At 42.3% G+C, this 22,440-nt stretch overlaps 1 protein-coding gene across 1 annotated transcript in view; it reads right to left on the reverse strand.

The window, feature by feature from the left end:
- Positions 1-22,440, reverse strand: part of LOC117355838 (serpin B6-like) — a 76,755-nt gene that overhangs the window by 44,181 nt on the left and 10,134 nt on the right. Inside the window, exons 2-4 of the mRNA XM_033934906.1 lie at positions 18,171-18,346; positions 13,397-13,534; positions 6,620-6,737 (exon numbers count right to left, since the gene is read on the reverse strand). Of these exons, the coding sequence (XP_033790797.1) occupies positions 6,620-6,737; positions 13,397-13,534; positions 18,171-18,335 (421 nt within the window). The 5' untranslated portion in view covers positions 18,336-18,346. The remainder of the gene's footprint in view (positions 1-6,619; positions 6,738-13,396; positions 13,535-18,170; positions 18,347-22,440) is intronic.

The following is a 22,440-nucleotide window of genomic DNA, read 5'->3' on the forward strand; positions in this document are numbered from 1 at the left end:
AAAAGCTTCAGATATTCATGGAAGATGGATAATGGTGGAAATGAATATGGGAAATACTACCATGACGTTAATCAATATATACGCCCCTAATTCGAACCAAAATGAATTCTTTAAAACTCTTCAACAACTGATCATACCACTGGCTACTTCAAATCTTATAGTAGCAGGGGACTTCAATGCTGTAATGGATCCTTTATTAGATAAAAACCCAAGTAGAGTTATGAAATCTATGGGACTAGATAATTTGATTCAATCTTGTGATTTAATAGATATATGGAGAATACTTCATTTTGATGGTCGGGAATTTTCTTTCTGTTCTCATGTTCATAATTCCTTTTCAAGAATAGATTATATCTTTACTTCAAATCATCTTGCACATCAAGTGACACAAGCAGCCATTGATCCAATTATTTTATCTGACCATGGTGGAGTGTGGATCAAAATTAAAACTACAGATCAAAATAATAACAGACCAATTTGGAAAATGGATAATACACTGTTGGTTGACCAAAACTTTTGTGAAAATCTTCTAACAAAAATGAAAGAATTTTTTCAAATAAACGATAATGATGATATTAACAGAGAAACTTTATGGGATGCTTTTAAGGCATCAATTAGAGGACAAATAATTTCTTATTCGGCTTTTCTAAAAAAACAAATTAAAAAACAATTTTTAATCTTAGAAAAAGAGATTAAAAATTTAGAATCAAAACTTATAGAAAAATGGGAATATTCTATTCAACAAGAATTATTAAAATTAAAAGGTAAATATAATGAGATCTCATCTAAGATGATAAGGAAAGATTTATTTTCTCAACAAACATTGTACTATGGTAATTCAAACAAATCAGGAAGAATATTGGCAAATTATCTTAAAGCGAAAAAAAGAAAAACAAAATTAATAGCAATAAAAGATGAAAATGGAAATACATATACACAAATTGAACCTATTTTAAAACAATTCTTAAAATTTTATAAATCTCTTTATTCTTCCGAAAATTATCTAAATAAAGAAAAAGATGGTTTTGAATTTTTAAAAATGTTAGAGGGTCCAAAAATTCCTGAACATATAAAACGAAGTTTGGAAGAACCAATATCACTAAAAGAATTAGGAACAGCTTTGATGTCCCTTAGAGTTGGATCCGCTCCAGGTGGTGATGGATATACAGTGGAATTTTATAAAACATTTCAAAATTTTTTATTACCATATTTATTAAATCTTTATCAATATCAACTCAATAAAGGTTGTATCAAAGGCACTATAGCAGAATCTTTGACTATTGTTTTGCCAAAGTCCAATAAAGATCCCACTTTGGTCTCAAACTATAGACCAATATCTTTAATAAATGTAGATGGAAAATTATTAGCAAAAATACTTGCGCTAAGATTAGCTAAAGCTCTCCCCCATATAATAGGTATGCATCAAACAGGATTCGTTGCTCAAAGACATTCATCTCACAATACCAGATTAACATTCCATATGTTATATTTAACAAAGAAAATGAATGAACCTACTTTTGCAATTTCATTAGATGCAGAAAAGGCCTTTGATAGAGTAGAATGGCCTTTCATGTATCAAGCAATGGAATGGTTTGGTATAGGTCCTGGATTTATACAAATGATACAAACAATGTATAGCTCCCCTTCTGCTAGACTATATATTAATAATACGTTTTCAGAAAAATTTAATCTACAGAGAGGAGTTAGACAAGGATGTCCCTTATCCCCTTTGCTGTTTGATATTGTTTTAGAACCCTTAATATTAGCCATCCAACAAGCTAAGGAGATACAGGGTATACCTCATTCAGATAAAGAATATAAGATATCTGCTTACGCAGATGATTTATTACTATATCTGAAGAATCCAGAATCCACCATTCCACATCTACTTGAATTGATTGAGAAATTTGGAAATTTTTCAGGATATAAAATTAATTGGAATAAATCAGAGATTCTTCCACTAAATATACATTGTACAAAAGGTTTATTTGATACATTCCCTTTTGTTTGGAAGGAAGAATATATTAAATACCTTGGAATTTTGATAACAAAAACAGTAGATGAAACAATGAAAATTAATGAAAAATGCTTATTACAAAAAGTAATAGAAATGTGTGAGCAATGGAATCCTTTGCATTTATCTTGGTGGGGAAGAGTACAAACTGTAAAAATGATGATTTTACCGGTAGTATGTTACCAAATGGGGATGATACCAGTTTTCTTTCAAGATTCATTTTATACAAAAATAAATAGGACTTTGACAAAATTTATATGGCTCAATAAAAAACCAAGAATTGCTCTAGCGTCATTACAAAAACCAATTAAGGAGGGAGGGGTAAATTTTCCCAATTTTTATAGGTATCATCAAGCCTATATCTTACGTCATGGTATGTATTGGATCCTCCCAGAACCCACAGATAATATTCCAGACTGGTTTTGGCTAGAATGGAGGCTTATGTTTCCATTACGTCTTAATCATGTAATTAGTATCAAAATGCCAAGGTTATACAAAGATCATAAAATATTTATGGATACCTGGAAAACTTTAAAATACATAAGTAATCTTACTCAAATTCCAATTAGTAAATCAACCAACCAAACTATATGGCTAAACCCCAAGATCAAAATTGGCGGTTTTAAAGTCATCTGGAAACATTGGATGATAGCAGGCATTCGCACTTTGGATGATGTAATTAAAAATGATAAATTGCTGGAGTTTTCACAATTGCAACAAAAATTTGGTCTCAATAAAACACAATATTTTAAATGGTTGCAATTGAAGCAATCTATTCAGAAAGGGTTCCCTGAATGGAAAGATCTCGCTAAATATCACAGTTTGGAATTCTTATGTTTCCAGATGGACTCAATTGGTCACAAAGCCGCACAGTGGTATAAATTAATATCCGGATATATAAATAAAAAACCAAAAAACGGTCTTAGAGAAATTTGGAGCATTGAGATAAAACACCAAATTAGTACATCTCAATGGCCACGACTTTGGTCTTGGAGGCTAAAATGTACGGTGTCAGCATCTATGAGACAAACTTGGTTTTTTCTTCTTCATAGAGCTTTTTGGACCCCTACTCGTTTACAAAAAATAGATAGTTCAAGATCTAATAGATGCTGGCACTGTCATATTGAAATTGGGACATTAGATCATCTTTTATTCTTTTGTCCATTTATCCTATCATTCTGGAAATCAATTTGGCCCCAAATTAACAGAATGTTAGAAAATCCGGTAGCCTTGACATATGATACTATATTATTTGGAACAACCATGAGAGCAAAAAGCCAAATTTCATCTAGTAATAATAAACTTTTATTTATTTTAACTGGAATTGCAATACAACAAATTACATCCAATTGGAAACAACATGATAGATTGAATTATATGTTCTGGTGGAATTCGGTATGCCACATATACAAAATGGAACTCGCTATTGCAACACACAAAGGATACATGAATAAATTTCAAAAAATATGGGGACCATTAACTGATTTTTGTAAAGAAAGATAATTTTTTCCTATAAATAAAACTAGGAAATATCTGAAGACCGTTAACATGATTTCTCTAATAAAAATCAACTTTTCCCATGATAAGATAATTGTAAAGAGGGGAACGGGGTGGGCTTTTCAATTTTGATTATTACATACTAAATTAATATTTAAAGAATGTACAATAAAATTGATTTATGTATTATTGGTTGGGAAGGAGGGAGGGACAGGGGATTATTATATTAATGTTAAACTTGATATTAATATATGAGTTAGTCAAGTGTGTATTTAAGTTTCCATTGAGTTTATTTGTAACACTTGTTGTAACATAAAAAAAAATGAATAAAGATTTATAAACAGAAATTTCCAAAAGGAATTAATGCAGGGACAAAAGAATAGTAAATGGTCCGCACTATCTAATGGGCAAATTTGTAGGCATATTAAAGCACTATCTAATGGTGACATACAAGGCTGCATGCAAGGAAATAACTCGGGTTAAACATTTAGCAGACATTTATATTGGCCAGTGTCCTGCAAACTTTTTTTGAGCCAGGACACACTAAACCTAGTGTCCCCGGCTCGAGACACCCAGAAGTGTGCTGGTGTCAGCGTGATGATGCCATGCGCATGTGTGATGCCAGCGTTCCACCATCAGTGCATGCGCAAAGGCCCTTCAAATGGGACCTGAGAGAAAGACCTGCGCTGGAGATTGCAGTAAACAACTTGTGACCATGGGTTCAATCAGTACGCAAGTGCATATTGCTGTTTGTTCTTTTTTTAAATTCAATCATTTCAAATTACTCTCTATTACATCTATTTTTATCCAAGTGTTTTCCTCTGTTTTTTAATCCATGAATCCTATTGTTCCTCATATAGTACTTCACATTATCCATGGGTTAATTTATTTAATTGTCTTGTTATATTCATAATAATTTTTTATTTAGAGACCTTATATTATAATTGATCTATGGGCTCCTTTTACGAAGCCGCATTAGCAGTTTAATGTGCGTAATAGCGGGTGCTAATTTGCCGGCCGCGCTAGCCACTACCGCCTCCTTTTGAGCAGGCGGTAGTTTTTCAGCTAGCGCGCATTAAAAAGGTGCGTGCGCTAAAGAGGCTTCATAAAAGGAGTCCTATGTGTTTAATTTTTATGTTCAGATATTTGAATTATTAACATTATGGGCATATATTCTTTTAAAAAATTTGTAGTTTTAACCTGAACAATATTCATGTCTTGTTGTTGTGGATGCTTTTTATGTTCAATTACTTATTTACTTCAAGCTCCAGGTATGTCTGAAAATATATATGTACATTCACCAATTATATATGTATTTAATTTAATAACCATATGTCACTTCTCTTGTGCACGTTGATAAGTGTTTCTTTTAAAGTTTTCATATTTTATTTTTAAAATAAACATTTTTAAATTTATCTAATTTAATTCTAATTTGTATATGATTGTTATATTTGTATCTGTATTTGTATTCATGTTTTTGATTTTAGTGTTCCCTGAGGAAGGCATTCTTATATGCCGAAACTAGGATTTTTGTTGAGATGTTATACCTATACAATAAAACTTGTACTGTTGGTTTTAAGAATTCACCGGAGTGCTCATTTCAATATTCAAGAGCCCATTTGCATGGCAGTGTTGGAAATTGCTAGAAAGCTCGCTAAAGACCGCGATAAAGCCGTTTTGATAATCCACCGTTAAAATGCATGTAGGCTAAACCATCTGCAACCAGTTTAGTGACCGTGTTAAAATTTTGAGAATCTGGCCCAGAATCCCTTCTAGGGCAAACTAATCCCAGGTTCAGTTCACTCTCTTCACCCAGTCACTCCATGAAATCTGTGCAGGTTACCTTTTAGCGGTAGGGAATATTTTCCTTTGAAGCCTCTGTATTAGCTCTGGTTTTCAAGCAAGATGTACCTCAGCTCTGGTGTCAGATGAGCCTTTGTTTGCAGGAAAATCAAACCCTCTTTGTTCCTTTTCTGGGGCAGCCCAACTCTTTTTCACTGAGAAAATTCTCCAGATGGCTAGAGTCTCACAGAATTAGGAGTTTCTACTGGACTCTGAAGCCAAGCTATTCTACACCTTCAGTACCACCTTTCTTTTTAGAGGCATCCCAAAGTTCTAAGAGCAGCATAAATTACCCCTGCTGCAGAATGAATCTAGTAACTTCCTGGAAGCACATTGGCATGGTATAATGAATCCAATACAAACCCTACTGAAATTCAAAAACCTAATCATAAATACTAAACATGAAAAACAGTAAAAAAAAAAAAAAAAAATACAATACAAGAATATATTATGTATAATAAATGTGCTCAATCAAAACCACCTATCTTGTACTGGCAGCAGTGCATCATAAAGGTATTAGTTTAAACCTAGTCGAGCCTAGGCGGGCAAGCATGAAGACGGTAGTGCCCGCATTTTCTTTTCCAATCCAGTTGGAGCCCTGAAGATATCAAGCCTTCCTCCTGATGAAGCGTTATTTGGGAAACACGATCAGAGTTGAGGAAGCTACTATCATGGAGTGCTTGTGAAACTTGGGCTAATTTTTTATTTGTCCATCTGTTAAGAGTTGATTTCTGAGGTTGACATATGCCAATTTTTATGATCGGTAGACAGGGGGGTGCTATGATGTTTAAACTAACACCTTTATGATGCACTGCTGCCGGTGCAAGATAGGTGGTTTTGACTGAGCACATTTATCATACATAATATATTTTTGTATTATATATATTTTTTACTGTTTTTCATGTTTAGTATTTATGATTAGGTTTTTGAATTTCAGTAGGGTTTGTATTTGACTACTTTTGGGAATTCTGTATTGAAATTGAGTAATCTACTGAACAGTTTTTTTTCTTTGATAAATAAATCCAAATCAGGTTTTGCCATTACCTGCCTGCATGCTTTGCCTGAATCCTCCAGCAAGCACCACCACCACCTGTTTCTAGCTTTACTCCATCCATGGAAAAAACAAACAAACTTCAGAACTAGGTAAGGTTAATACTCAGGTGACTGGAACCTCCATCAAGTTAGGTCCTCACATGTGCATTTTGAATATGCTGAAAACCAGACCTATTTTGAACCCTCAAACTAGACATTTGGCCAATTACTCACGTTCTGTTTTTTCTTCCACCCAAGCATTTATGAGCTTTCTAGATTCATCAGACTTTCTTGCAAAGTCAACTTTCTCCAGGTCTGCAAGGTAGAACTTCTTAGTGGCTTCCAGGAATTCCTGGAAAGAGATGCTAAACACATTAACTAGAAAATATCACAGCGTAAAAGCACAGTTACTTACCGTAACAGGTGTTATCCAGGGACAGCAGGCAGATATTCTCTACATGTGGGTGACGTCATCCACGGAGCCCCAACACGGACAGCTTTTCAAGCAAACTTGATTGAAGATTTCAAGTTTGCTGGTGCTGCATGTGTGTGCCTTCCCGCTGCACTAGAGGGCGCATCCCCTCCTCGTGGTCTTCAGTTCAGATAGCTAGCAAAGAAGCCAACCCCGGGGAGGTGGGAGGGTTGCGAGAATATCTGCCTGCTGTCCCTGGATAATACCTGTTATGGTATGTAACTGTGCTTTATCCCAGGACAAGCAGGCAGCATATTCTCTACATTTGGGTGACCTCCAAGCTAACCAAAAAGGGATGGAGGGAAGTTGGCAATTTAGGAAAACAGATTACGCAAAACCGACTGGCCAAACCGGCCGTCGCTCCAGACAGTAGTGAGAGGTGAAGGTATGAACCAAAGACCAAGTGGCAGCCTTGCAGATCTCCTCAATTGGCGTGGACCTGAGGAAAGCAACAGAAGCCGCCATCGCTCGGACTTTATGTCTCATGACCCGACCATGCAGCGAGAGACCAGCCTGAACGTAGAAGGAAATACAAGCAGTCAACCAGTTGGACAAGGTACGCTTGGAAACAGGACATCCCAACCGATTAGGATCAAAAGACAAGAACAATTGAGGAACCTTTCGATGAGACTGGGTGCATTGGAGATAGAACGCCAACGCCCTCTTTCAGTAAAGAGTATGAAGCGCCACATCACTAGGATGAGAATGGGGTTTAGGAAAAAACATCGGAAGAACAATCGACTGATTAAAGTGAAAATCTGACACCACCTTAGGCAAGAACTTGGGATGAGTGCGCAGGACCACCTTGTCATGATGAAAAACAGTAAAAGGTGGGTCCGCAACCATAGCCTGCAGCTCACTAACCCTGCGAGCAGACGTGAGGGCAAGCAGGAAGATCACCTTCCAAGTAAGGAACTTCAGATGAGCTTTATCCATGGGCTCAAAGGGGGGTTTCATCAATTGAGCGAGAACCACATTGAGATCCCAAACCACAGGGGGAGGCTTGAGAGGAGGATGGACATTCAAGTGACCCTGCATGAAACGAGAAACCAAGGGGTGGACAGAAAGCAACTTCCTATCAAGCTGCCGATGGAAGGCGGCAATCGCACTAAGATGTACACGAACAGAATTGGTCTTGAGGCCAGACCGAGACAAATGAAGCAAATAATCCAAAACCGAAGATAAAGAAGCAGACAAAGGTTCCACCTGATGCGAAGCACACCATGCGGCAAATCTAGTCCACTTCTGGGCATAATACTGCCTAGTAGAAGCTTTCCGAGAAGCTTCCAGAACATCCCTCACCGACTGGGACAACTCAAGGGAAGGAGTCAGGTGGAAAGGAACCAAGCCGTCAGATGTAGAGACTGCAGATTGGGATGCAACAGCGAACCCCGACTCTGAGACAGCAGAGAAGGAAACACAGGCAGAAGCAGAGGATCCCTGACACTGAGTTGAAGAAGCAGGGAAAACCAGGGCTGCCGAGGCCACTGAGGAGCGATCAGAATCATGGTGGCGTGGGCAGTCCTCAGATGGACAAGAGTCCTCAGAATCAATGGGAAGGGAGGAAACTCATACAGCAACCTGCCCGTCCAATCCAAAAGGAATGCATCAGCCTCGAGATGGTCCGGGGAGAACACCCTGGAGCAGAACAGAGGCAACTTGTGATTGAGGGGTGAGGCGAAGAGATCTATCTGCGGAGTCCCCCACACCGAAGAAACACCTGTCGCAGAGCCTGGGAATGGAGCAACCATTTGTGTGGCTGCAGAAGGCGGCTTAACTTGTCCGCCAGACAATTGTGCTCGCCCTGGATATACAACGCTCGAAGAAAGATGTTGTGGCGGAACGCCCAATTCCAAAGGTGAAGAGCTTCCTTGCAAAGAGACAGGGAATCCGTACCCCCTGCTTGTTCACGTAATACATCGCCACCTGGTTGTCCGTGCGTACCAGGACCACCCGATCCTGAAGCAGATGTCGGAAGGCCACCAAGGCATTGTAAATGGCCCGAAGCTCCAACAAGTTGATGTGACAACGGCAGTCTGCACTCGACCAAAGGCCCTGCATACGCAGCCCGTCAAGATGCGCCCCCCAAGCATACGCCGAGGAGTCCGTCGTGAGGACCTTGTGATGCGGAGGAGCGAAAAAGAGCAAACCTCTGGAAAGATTGGAAGAGCTGGTCCACCAACGGAGTGAGCGTTTCAAGGAGGGAGTCACCGCAATGCGATGAGAAACTAGATCCCGATCCTGCCGCCACTGAGAGGCCAGAGTCCACTGAGGGACCCTCAAATGCAGTCTCGCGAACGGTGTGACTTGCACGGTGGAGGCCATGTGTCCCAAGAGGACCATCATCTGCTTGGCCGAGACCGAAGTCCGTAGGGACACCTGTTGGCTCAGCCGCATGAGCATAGCCTGCCGCGGGGGAGGCAGGAATGACCGGAAGCGAACCGTGTCCAGCATGGCCCCGATAAACTGAAGGGACTGAGAGGGGCACAACTGAGACTTGGGGGAAGTTCACCTCGAACCCCAGATGCTGAAGGAAGGTAATAGTCAGACGGGTCGCTGAAATAACCCCTTCCTTCGTTGAGGCCTTGATCAACCAATCGTTGAGGTACGGGAAAACCTGAAGGCCCATCGACCGCAGAGCCGCCGCCACCACCACGAGGCACTTCATAAAGACTCGCGGGGAGGAAGCAAGCCCGAACGGGAGGACCCTGTACTGCAGATGCAGGTCCCCGACCTAAAAGCGGAGCCTTGGTAGGATGCTCAGGCTGGTCTACTGGATGCGAGGTCGAGGCCGGGGTCAAACGGGCCAAAGCCGAGGAGATCTCCGAGGATATCAAGGCCTGCAGCATATCCTGGAACACAGGCACCGAGACCATCGAAGGCCTCTCAGGTGCAGCAGTGCATTCCACCGAGGGCGACCTCGATGATGAGTATTCCCTGGAGGCAGAAGCATGCTTGGAGGGCTTGGACAAGACCGGGGGGAGCTCACTCCCATCATGGACGGCTGGAGCCTCTGAGGCCGGCTTCCTCGCCAGCGCTGACCCTGAAGAAGGAAGAGGGGACTTACCCGGAGCCGAGGTCTTCGAAGTCGAGGTCGATCCCTTCGAGGTCGAAGTCTTAGCCGAGGCCGAGGTGTTCGAGGCCAGGGCTGACGTCGAGGCTGAGACCGGAGCCACCGGCTCTCCAGCAAAAAGTTCAGCCATGCGGGCCCGACGATGTTGGGCATGCTTCTGAAAAGTAGCACACCTGGGGCAAGCGTCGGTCGGATGGTCAGCCCCCAGGCACAAGATACACCACCAATGTGGGTCGGTAATGGACAACAGCCGACCGCACTGGGTGCACTTTTTAAACCCGGTAAGAGGCCAGGACATAGAGGAAAAAAACAGCTGCGGCTGAGTCGAGGCCAGGCGGCCATGGCAACCCGGGAGCCCCCGGATGCCGAAGGCCAAAATCACAGAAGTCAAAGATTTGATTTTTTTTTTTTAACGAAAAACCCGAAGGCAAAAAGGCGCACAGCGACTCCGAGAGAAAATAAAGAAGCCGCAGTGCTAGAAAGGCACTCTAACACGGAGAGAAAAACGATAGGGCTTTCTGGCTCTGCGGAAAACTAACAACTGAAGACCACGAGGAGGGGATGCGCCCTCTAGTGGAGCGGGAAGGCACACACATGCGTGGTGCAGCACCAGCAAACTTGACATCTTCATAGAAACATAGACGATGACGGCAGAAAAGGGCTACAGCCCATCAAGTCTGCCCACTCTGCTTACCCACCCCCTGTCTATGCCCTAATGACCCAATTTCCTTATCTTGACCCTCGTAGGGATCCCACATGGGTATCCCATTTATCAATCAAGTTTGCTTGAAAAGCTGTCCGCATCGGGGCTCCGTAGATGACGTCACCCACATGTAGAGAATATGCTGCATGCTTGTCCTGGGATAAGGAACAGATACTTCAGTGAGAGCATGAATGTGTATAAAATTGCTGTGAAAAGTTGAGGTAAGTAGTTAAGAGTGGGTTAGAAGCTTTAAATTTAGTCTCTCTTAATAGTGAGCTGATCATCTCTCCTCCCTCCCTCCACCATGTCTTTAAAAAAAAAAAAATAATTTATTTTCTGGGGTATGGATAGATAGGTGGGTGAACATTTCCAGCCATTCCTCATATTTTTTCTCTGATTTTCTAATGGAAAGTTAGATGGTCTGGGTAAAGAGTGTTATGTAGCAGTGGCTACACATTTTTTCTAACTTACATTTACTGCCTCTTTTACAAAGCCGCACAGCAACAGCCCCGAAGCCCTTTAAATCTCTATGGGCTTTGGGGCTGTTAGCGCAGGGCAGCCGCTAGCACGGATTTCTGGCCAGTAGTGTTCTCCCCGGACTGTTCGCTGTTGTAAAAGAGGCCCTTAATTCCAGCTTGGCCCTTAGGATACTAGTTTACAGGCAAAGCCTTACTCCCTACGTGGGGGAGGGGAGAAGCTCAGACCCATTTGAAGGGGCTAACGCAGAAAGCATTGCTATGCGTTTGAAATGTGTTTACCATAGGTTTTACTGGCCAAGCAATAAAGAGTTTCAGCATTGGTGTTAACTCGCATGGAAACCATTACTGCACACTGCATTAAAATGCATGGTAAAGTGGTCATTCAGATAAAAGAAAATGTTTTTCTAATTTAAACACAGGCTGTGTGCAGGAATATTTTTGCCAGGTCTGGAGCAAAATAGAAGGGTTGGCTGAGATAAGTGAGTGCCCATCGGCACCCCTCTGTTCTTCCAACCTGGCCACTCTACCCTAGATTGTTTTCTGCAACAGTCCCTGGTAGTATAACATTCTCCTCTCCTGACTCAACCCCTCTTTCCTCCAATAAAAACAAACAAAAAACTTCTCCTGGTAGTCTAGATGTCCTGCGCCCTCCCTTAACAACAACAACAACAAAGTTTTCTAGTGTCTAATGGGGCACCTCCCCCCGATCTCATACCTTAAATAAGACAGGGATGATCACCACTCATTCCTGCACTCTTGCACCATCATCTTTAAAAACTGGCCCTGCACAGTGCTTGACCTGCAAGGACACCTATCTACCTACAATTAGAGGTCTCTTCAAAGTGCATCCCAGGCAATACTCTAACCACTCCCACATGCCTACAACCTGACACAGCTGTACACTTCTCCCTCCATATTTGCTGTTTCGATTATTCACGGTTTTTAGCTTGCTGGCTCCTCCCCCCCCCCCCCCCCAATTACATCAGCTTGCATAGAGAAATCGCCAATTCCAAGGGTTTACAGAGATAAAATTGCCGATTCCCAGCACTTTCTTCACCGTGTTTTGCCTCTCCTTCAGGAACAGGCCAGGTCTCCCACCATGTTATTTGCGGTTTCACCATATTCACGATGGTTTTTAATAGAAAACAGCAAATAACATATGAAAAAGTTCTTTGCGGTTTTTCTGTATTTGCGGTTCTGTTAATCCCCTATCACCGCGAATACGGAGGGAGAAGTGTATATCCACTCACTTCAACTCTCCATAAACCCTACCCAACTGTCACCCACACACATGCTCCTTCATATCTTTACCCACCTGCCCCTTTATTCCCCATTCACAACTCATATAGATGTCACACAATCCTACTTGAACACTGCACTCCCCACTTACCCATGAACTTCTTCACCCACCCTCCACTCATAATGCCAACACCCCCCAAACATCTGTATTCGCAAACATGCCTCAATCACAAACCCATCTACCCCCACTAATGTAAGCAGAAAAACTGTTCTGAAGAAAGGTCTCTGCATGCTTCCTCTGCTTGTTTTTCTATTTTCTTTAAGAATGCTGTTTTTCATCCTTCTTTCTCTATAATTTATTCTCCCTCTATGTAGCATTGCTTGTCTGCCTGTTCAATCTTCTCTTGTTAAGCCAAGTTACCAGTAAGTGATACTATTTTTTTTTTTTCAAAACACTATTGAACGACAAAATATAAACCAAGAAAACAGCTGATACAACATTTTCAGAATACAAAATACAGAGCACAAAACAACAAATCACCAGAACAAGTGGAGACAGTCAGAGTCTGGGTCTAAGCCCCACCCTACAGTAAAAGCCCCCCCCCGCCATCCCCCCATCCCCTATTGGCATTCCGGGTAGCACTGGCTTCCCCAGTCGGTTGAGTACTTGGCTTTTAATCAGAGGGGGTAAAGTATCCAAATAAAATGCCCAAAAACGGACAAAAAAAAAAAAGCTTACTACAATGACGAGAAAACCGAGCTGACAAAGATTCCCAGATCATTAAAAGATGGAATTTGTTTCGCCAATACCAAATGGTGGGTGGGGAGTCCTGAAGCTAATGATTTATAAACCTTGATCTCCCCCTCATCATGGGGGATAGTTGGAAGAATGACTTGAACATATGTTTAAATACAATATAAAAATCACATTGTAAAATTTAACCACTGATATAATCCAGCTTGGGTAATCACGGGTCAGGTGGGGAGTAAATGTAAATAAATATTCAGTCTATTTCTGTAGAATACTTCAATACAGTCAGCTTACTTCAATATATTCATAGCTCTTTTCTCCAAAAAGCTTGTTGGCGGTTCTGAGCAGGTAATTTGCTTCTGGTTTGTTTATCTCTGCTAGAAGCAACTGGAAACCAGAATGGACTTCCTTGGCTTTGAAAAACTGAAGTACCTGTTCAAAAAAAGACAAAAAGAAAAGGGCGGGGGGGAGACCACAATCCCTCTGTTATTCGTGATCTGTAAGAGAATCTCAATTTTGTACAAACCACACAACCTAGAACCAATCACTCCAATCTCACCTCTCATCATGGTAAAAAAAAAAAAAAAAAATGGAAGAATTGTAGATAGTATTACAAAGAAAAGAAAACATTTGTTCCTTATTTGTCACTTGGAATTAGTGTGTGTGTGTGTGTGTGGGGGGGTTCCTGGTTAACGGAGAGTACAACTCTGTGACAAACAATTCAGCACTGCCTCAAAGATAGTATGCTCTATGCCAGTGTTCCTCAACTTCTTCAAGCCAAGTACCCCGTAAGTCTAATAAATAGTGAGTATTCTGCCCAAGCTCCGCCCCAGATCCCACCCCCATAATAACTGTACGAATTGTAATGCAATTCCTTCCATTAATTTTTCATATACACACAATATAATCTTAACAATACATAATGGTAACCCCAAAATTAAACTACACATAGCATTACACAAAGCACACTGTATGCAGAGAAAATGCTAATTATCATTTATATTCTGGGTGGGTTGTGTTTTTTTTTTAAAGAGGTCACGGCAGATTACTTTAAAATATGCAATGTCACCTCAGTAAGAGCTACAGAAAAATTGACAAATATAGTGCAAAATATATAGACAGCAGATATAAATTCTCATAAGTGACTCATTTTGATCATTAAATTGGAATTAAAATCATTTTCCCAACCTTGTTGTCCGGTGATTTTATTTTTCTAATCACCCTTTCCCAGTCTTTACCGTCCCATAGACATTGCCCCCTACTGGCCATAAGCCACTATTCCTCACATTTCTCTCCTTCCCTCTCTCCTTCCTCCCAGTGGTCCATCTCTCTCCTTCCCTCCCTCCTCCCAGTGGCCCATCTCTCTTCTTCCTCCCCCCACCCCTTCCCATAGCCTGGCATCTCTCTAACCCTTCCTTCCTTTCCATTCCCTATCTCCTTCCCTCCCCTTTCTCTCTCCCTCCTTTCATTACCATTCTCAGGATCTGACAGCTCTCCCTTCCTTAAGCCATTTCTCCTCTCCCCCAGTGTAACATTTCTCCCTTCCCTTCCTCCTTTCTGGCTCCTCTCCCAGCCCAACATTTCTCCCTCCTTTCCCTCCACCAGTCCAACATTTCTTTCTCTCTGTCTCCTGCACGCTCTAGACCTCATTCCCTCCCCCAACCATTTCTCTCTCTGTCCCTCCATGAATCCAACTTTTCATTCTGTCCATTTCTCCTTCCCTTTCTGACCTCTCCATCCAACATCTCTTCCTCTCTCTCTTTCTGCCTCCTGTACGCTTTCTCTCTCCTTGCACCTTCTCTCACGTGACATCCCTCCTTCCCATCTCAATTATTCTTCCTTCCTTCCCTCCTCTTCAACCCCACTCACAACTAATATGCTTTATCCCCATGCACCATCTCACTCTCCCCTCCACGTCCATTTCTCCCTCTCTCACCACTTTCATCCCTCCTGTAACATTTTTTCTTCCTTCCCTCCCTCCAGGTTTGCAGCAGGCAGCACCTCTCCTTTCCCTTCCCTCATCCCTCCTTCAAGTCCAGCAGCAACTTTCCCTTCCAAGATTTACAAAGAGCCTCAAGATATAGCTTCTCTCCCTCCAACCCCTCACAGGACTCTGCATCTCTCATCCCTACCTCCCCTACCCCTCTCCCCTACCCATAGCCAAGGTTTTCTCCCCTCTTAAGGGCCTGACCCTTTAATCTCCCTACAGAGTTAGGATTACCAGATTTCCTCTTTTAAAAAAAACAAAAAACAGAGGACTTGTGGCCCCGATCTGTGTTGGCTGTGGTTTTGTCTTTTACATTTTCTGCTATTCCATCTTTACCTGTATTACCCTAGCTATTGCTATTTTGCTAGATATGTACATTAAAAAAAACCCCACACATACAAAACAAGTTCACAACTCTGCCTTTCTATCTTCAAAAGAGAATAGGGTTCTAATTTAAGAACTGAGCAAGGTGGCCCAGGTGGTCAAGGATACACTGAAAAGGATACCTGAAAAGGGGCCCTGAAAAATATGAGCTACTGTGTGCAGCCTAAAGTACAGGAGAAGGGTGTAATCTGGCTTCATGCAGGAAAAAAAATAACAAAAGAGACACTGACAAAGGGACTCAAACAGCAAGGCCAGACACAAACTGGCTGAGACATGCTGAAACAGAAAAGAGGAATTTGACCCACAGAGAGTTACAGATATAAACCATGAACAGGGGATGTCCAGTGAAAGCACATTTACTTGTCACCCCTGTAGTCTCTTTGCAAATGTAAAATAATGAAACATAATGAATAGAAGTAAGATGAAATGTTCTAGGATAGAAAAACAGAAAACATAGAAACATGATGGCAGATAAAGGCCAAATGGCCCATCTAGTCTGCCCATCCGCAGTAACCATCATCTCTTTCTCTCTCCAAGAGATCCCACATGCCTATCCCAGGCCTTTTTGAATTCAGCCACAGTCTGTCTCCACCACCTCTTCTGGGAGATTGTTCCATGCATCTACCACCCTGTAAAAAAGTATTTCCTTAGATTACTCTGGAGCCTATCATCTCTTAACTTCATCCTATGCCCTCTCATTGCAGAGTTTCCTTTCAAATTAAAGAGACTCATGCAGTAGGCATGTGCCTAGGGCCCAAAAATATCAGGGGGGCCCCAGGGCCGGCTTTAGGGGAGGAGCAAACAGGCAGGGAGCCCCCTGACTGCCTGGCGAGGTCAGCTTCCCTCCCTCCCTTCCCTTACAAGCGAACTGAGCTCAGGCCATGGGGCTCTAATGCTGTGCGCGCTGGCTTCCCTTCTCCTCTCCTTCCTCTCTCGCTTGCTTTGCTCCCCAGAGCCGAGAAGGCTCAAGTTGCTCACGGACCGTCGGCAGATGCCCAGCGCTGAATGCCTTTTGCTACATTGCACCAAGGAATGTGCTGTGCAGAAAAGGTTCTCTGAGTTTTTCCTGTTACAAGACTTGTGCTTGGAGAACATTTGGCCTTGTATTTCTGTCCAAGATTACCGTTGAAGCGATTCATTGTGTAGCACAAGGACTATGACAGATTTTGGGGGGGAGGGGAGAGAAATGCTGATGCACCCAATTGGGGAGAGAGAGAAAAGGAGGGAGAAGGAAGAGAGATGCTAAGATCATGGGAGGGAAAGGAAGGAAAAGAGATACCTGAACATGGAGTGAGAGAGAAGGAAAGGAAGGAGAGAAAATGCCAGCTAATGGAGGGGGGAAGGAGAGATAGAAGAGAAAGAAAGGAAAGAGATGCCAGGCCATGGGGTTAAGAAAGAAGGAAAGGAGAAGAGAGAGATGCCAGAGCATAGGGGAAGGGGTGGAGACAGAAAAATGGAGAGGGAGTGAAGCTGAAATGAAAGGGGCACAGGACAGACAGTTTATTGAAGGGACACAGAAAGACAGAAGATGCCATATGGAAGAGAGAGAGAGAGGCCGAACACTGGATGGAAAGGACAGAGAGGGCAGTGGATGGAAGGGGGAAATACAGAGAGTGAACAGTAGAGGGAACTGTGGGGGAGATTACTCAATTCAACATTCAACCTCATTCTCTCGTCATTCACACACCATACATATTGCACAAAACATATTGCACTAAAGATAACAAATCCTAATCAAATTGATCAATAATAGTCCTAATAATAGTCTGTGATTTGAATACCACACTGAAAATGAAGAGTGGATGAGGGGATTTGAGCAAGCTGAAGAATGCGAGTGAGGATGGACCATTTGTGGCCTCTGCTCAAGCACTGAATTGACACTTTGAGACTGAGCTCACCCCTTGTCAGGACTATTATTGATCAATTTGATTAGGGTTTGTTATCCTTAATGCAATATGTTTTGTGCAATATGTATGGTGTGTGAATGACGAGAGAATGAGGTTGAATGTTGAGTAACAAGGTTCAAGGGAAAATAATTTATTGTAAGTTGATTATTTATGATAAAAAGAAAGAAGCATTTAAATGAAAACAATATTTATATGCATTGGGAAAATTTATTAATTTGTATACAATAGCTTATGTGGTGTATAGTGGGTTTGATTGCAAGCTATTAATTAAATTTGTGGTCCCGAGGTGAAAAGGTTACATTATATTCTATGGATGCGTTAGCATTTAGCGCACTCTAAATCGGCTAGCGCGCCTTAGTAAAAGACCCCTTTTATTTTGGAAAATGGCTATTCATTCATTTTAGAAAATGGCTATTCCAAATACATTTTATTTTGGAAAATGGCTCATTCAAGCAGGAAACTTCAACATTTTCCTTGTTCAAAAATGGCTCTTTTGGAAAATAACATCCCAATTCTGACTTAGATGTTCTTTTGAAAATTCCCCTTTGTCTTTTTTTATTTTTTTTTTAGATAAAATTGAGCTACCTTCCCATCTGAGGATCACTGTTTAAAATAGCATGGAACCTTGACAAAATCCTTAGTGCCTATGGCTTTAGGGCTGCCAGGTGGTTCATCGGCTGAATTTTAAGACTGGTATCTACTTAGTCATGCATGAAATTTTAGTCATTTTTTTTACATCTCACAATCAGAACAATGTAGTTTAATCATTTATTACTGCATACAGTCATACCTGTGTCATCTGGGCTGCAGTGTTACCTCTGGCACCTAGATTTACCATTGCCATACAATTAGAAATGCTCACGGGGGAAAGGAATAAATTAGAACTATTATGTTCACCCAGTTCTTTATAAAGATTAAGGGCAAAAGATGTATTTGCTTCAGAGAGAGTATCCATTCTTTATGAACCTGGAACAGAAACAGAGATACTATAAATATTTAGAAATTCATTAAAAATCACCATAAAATGAATACTTTTGAAAAGCACTAGAATGTAGTTTTCACCCTCATCTATGCCCTTGGTTTCTCTTGTGAGAGCACAGTAAGAAGGATGCCATCGAGAAGGTCAGCTTGTAAGGAAATGTTTTCAGCTAAAACTAGACTCAACAATCTTTTGGCCCAGAGCCAAACAGAGGCCCTCCTTGGTTATGCTATTAGATCTTCTTTGTAATATCTGGAAAGCAATGGTGCCTCCCATTAACCCCAATATAGATACCTGTCTCTATTACAGCTGCTCTGTTACTACCTGCACCACAGAACTCTTGTGAGTTTGAGTCATATGTTGGCTAAACACCTGCACTATTCTTAAGAGAACCTCAAAACAGTACCTGAGCAGGAGCGCTGTGTGGTACAAACTCACCAAGGACTATGTGGTGATGCATAAAAATGGAAGATTAGGTTTCTACCTACAATAATCTTCTTTCTGTTAGTCCCTGGAGGATTCCATATGCTAGGTGTTCAATCCTAACCCGCAGTCCAAGTATTGCAGGAATTCACATCTTTTCAGAACACATGGTGCACTCCCCCTAGTGGTAAAATCAGTTCAGTCCCAAAGTGAAGCACATACCTGTAAATCCAAGACAAAGGAGGTACAGGGGAGAACACAAGTAAGTCACGAACTGGTATGCTCTGCAAAATATCAACAAGTAGTAAACAGGCACAAAGGCAACTCGGAAGAACACATTGATGAACAATGTAGAACTAACCTGCTGTGTGCAACGAGCACACCACAAAAGAGCCTTCGGCAATGTGCACACTCACAGAAAACGCCCTAAAGGATCTACAACTGGCTGGAAAATCTTCAAGCCTGTAAGGAGAATAATCAAGGCATAAAAACAGGCTATTCTAAACCACCGAGTGTATACAGAGAGGGCAGGTCATATGGAATCCTCAAGGGACCAACAGAAAGAAGATTATCATAGGTAGAAACCTAATCTTCCATTCTGTGATGTCCCTTCTGGATTCCATACACTAGTTGATGTACCAAAACCATGGAAACTGGGGAGGGACAGAACAGCCTGCCCACAAAACCGAGGTCCCAAAAAATGGCAGCAGAATGCGCCACCACATCCATTAAGTATAACTGGGTAAAAGTAGGAAGACAGGACCAAAAGCTACCCTGCAAATTTCATCAGAATGAATCGCAAAAGATACCGCCCATGTCGCCACCACCCTTCCTGTTAAGAATGCTGTAAGCAAAATTGGCAGCTGCACACTGTGGGTGATGTAAGTCGCAGAAATGGCCAGTCGAATCAATCAAGCGATAGAGGACTTGGATGCCGGCCCACCACAGTGAGGCGCAGCAGTGAGAACAAAAAATTGATCAGATAGCTCAGAAATCAGTTATCCTTTCCAAATAAAAGAGCAAGATCTTCCAGACATCTAATTTGTGGAAGATCCGATCTTCGAGCTCCGAACCTGTCGTATGAAATGCAGGCAATGTAACTGCCTGATGGACTCAGAAAGCTGAGACCACCGTCGACAAAAAGGAATGTACAGTATGGAGGAAAACACCCACGCCCATCAATGGAAAAATGGTTCCCTGCATGAAATAGCAGAAACTCCAAAATACACCGTGCTGAGACAACAGTGCCAGAAAATCCGTCGTGAACGTCAGGTCCAGAAGAACTACATCCTTCAAAGGATCAAAGGCCTTGTAAAACGATGTTAAAAGTCCATGAAGGGAAAAGACGATGCAATGGAGGATACAGATGAAGTGACCCCCTTATACACCTGGTCAGATATGAAAGAGTAGTAAGCAAACTAGCTCCTCTGTGCGCCTGAAAACACGCAAAGCCTACAACCTGAACTTTCAGGGAGGCCACTGCCAGACTTCTGACTAAACCCTCCTGAAGGAAAACCAGGATTACCTAACTGGGAGCCTGTTCAGGCTCCACCTAACTCCTAGCACCCCCCCTCCCCCCATGAGAAAAGCCTAACAGGCTTTGGCAGAAGAAGCCAAAGTAGAGGGTACTTTGAGCGCAAAAGAGTTGAGATAACTATCTCCAAATAACCGCACACCATCAAGACTGAGCACTCAAGAGCCATGCCGAAAAGACCAAAACACCATGGGGCTCATAATCGAAAGAGAAAAACATCCAAAAACTGGCCTAAGTCGGCACTTGGACGAACATTTCTCAAAAACGTCCAAGTGCCGATAATAAAAACGGGTTTTGGACATATTTCTAAACGACCTAGGCCTTCATAGTGGCACTGAACGACCAAAGCTAAACAGGGCGTTTCGGGAGGCATGTCGAGGGCGGGAGTTGGGTGGGACGTGGGCCAGCTTAGACTTAATTGTACAGCATGTATAACCAAAAGTTATACAGCCCATGATCAACGGAACTTGGACGTTGTGACTTAGACCCACCTAACGTCACCAGATAAGCACTGCAAACACATAAAACAGACTCCCACACACTACCCCAGTGATCACCAACCCCCCCACCCCCTTAAAAATTTTAATCATAACTTTAAAATTCTGCCTCCAGACCATCATCACCTGACCGCCAGGCATAGGAAAGCCTAGTCATGCTGCACAGAGGAGTCTTAAACCGTCTTGGGGGTGGTTTAGGGACCCATGGAGAGGAGGACCCATGCTCATAAGCCCCTGTAATCACTGCATTGATACTGAAACATATTCACCCCCCTATACACCCCTAAAACCCTTTTGTACTGGCATATAAGTGGCTCCTGCAGCCATAAGGGCTATTGGGGTAGTAGATAAGTGGGTCTCGGGGATTCTGGAGGTGGTTTGGGGGGCTCACCGTAACCTATAAAGGAGCTGTAGGGAGTTCACAGCAGTGCCCTGTAAGGTACCCCACTGTTTAGGTAGCATGTCTGGGTGTGCAGTCCATCACTTTGCAGACCCCTCCCACGTCCAACAGAGCTTGTTCTAGGCGTTTTAGACTTGGACAAAAAGTTGGACGAAAATGTGGTATAAAGATGGACAATTTAGTGGCTTGGACGATCAGATCAGCAGGACATATAATTAGACGATTTTCGAAACAAAAAAAAAAAAAGTTGGACGTATCTTTTGAAAATAAGCTCTTTTAAACTTTGGACGACTTGCGAGATGGACGTAAACGGACTTAGACGTCCCTTTCGATTATGCCCCTCCACGGCTCTCCAAGGACACCGGTCCCTGACTAAGAAGATATTAATAAAAAGGGAACTGGAGCCTCTTGTCCCGCTAAAGACATATGAGAACCGCATACCGTGGGTGGCAAGGCCAAACCAGAGGATCAAAACCTCCACATCCGGACACTCAGGGAGGCTGTGGAGACTATTCTCAGCAAAGGCATCAGCTGGATCCAAATTAAATACAGTGGCAGGAGATAGAATAAACAGAAAATCTGCATGGCAACTTTTGCAATCAAAATCTGGCATGGCCAGACAAGAGAGCTCCCAAAAGGAAGCTTCGCCACAGGCGCCATAGTCCGAAAAAGCCCCGACGCACCAGCTGGCTGCGTCAAACAAGCGGGGTCTCAGGAAACACTGTTCAGAGGAGCCGAATAAAATCCAGTGAAAATGCCCACTCCGCAACCATGGCAGGGCACCGTCAAAAGAGTCCCCAGACTTAGAACGCAGGCGAACTGTACCAGACTCCAGAACTCCTGGGCGAGATTTTCTTTGGAAGGCATGGACCCAGGCCAGCTCCCCAGCCCAAGAGGACACGGAGGAGGTGAAGTCCGAAGCTCCCGCCCCCTCCCCTAGTGCGCTACGGCACACGTTTCAAAATTGCTGATCTGGCATCATCAATGTCCAAATCCAATAGATGGTGAGTCCATACCAATCAATACTAAGTCAAATCGAGGCAGAATTTAAAGTTAGAAAAAAAGATTGATTTTAAAAACAAAGATGGCTGCTGTCACAAATTTGCACCAAAAGCGGCTAAAATAACAAAAACATCCGAAAATAAAAAATAGCAATTTTGGGTTTGGGGAGGTGGGGGACCTGAACCCTATGTACAGAAACTGTGAAAAACGGGTTTTAAAACATTT

Source organism: Geotrypetes seraphini, chromosome 2, assembly GCF_902459505.1.
Source record: "Geotrypetes seraphini chromosome 2, aGeoSer1.1, whole genome shotgun sequence".
In the NCBI taxonomy this organism is placed as follows: domain Eukaryota; kingdom Metazoa; phylum Chordata; class Amphibia; order Gymnophiona; family Dermophiidae; genus Geotrypetes; species Geotrypetes seraphini.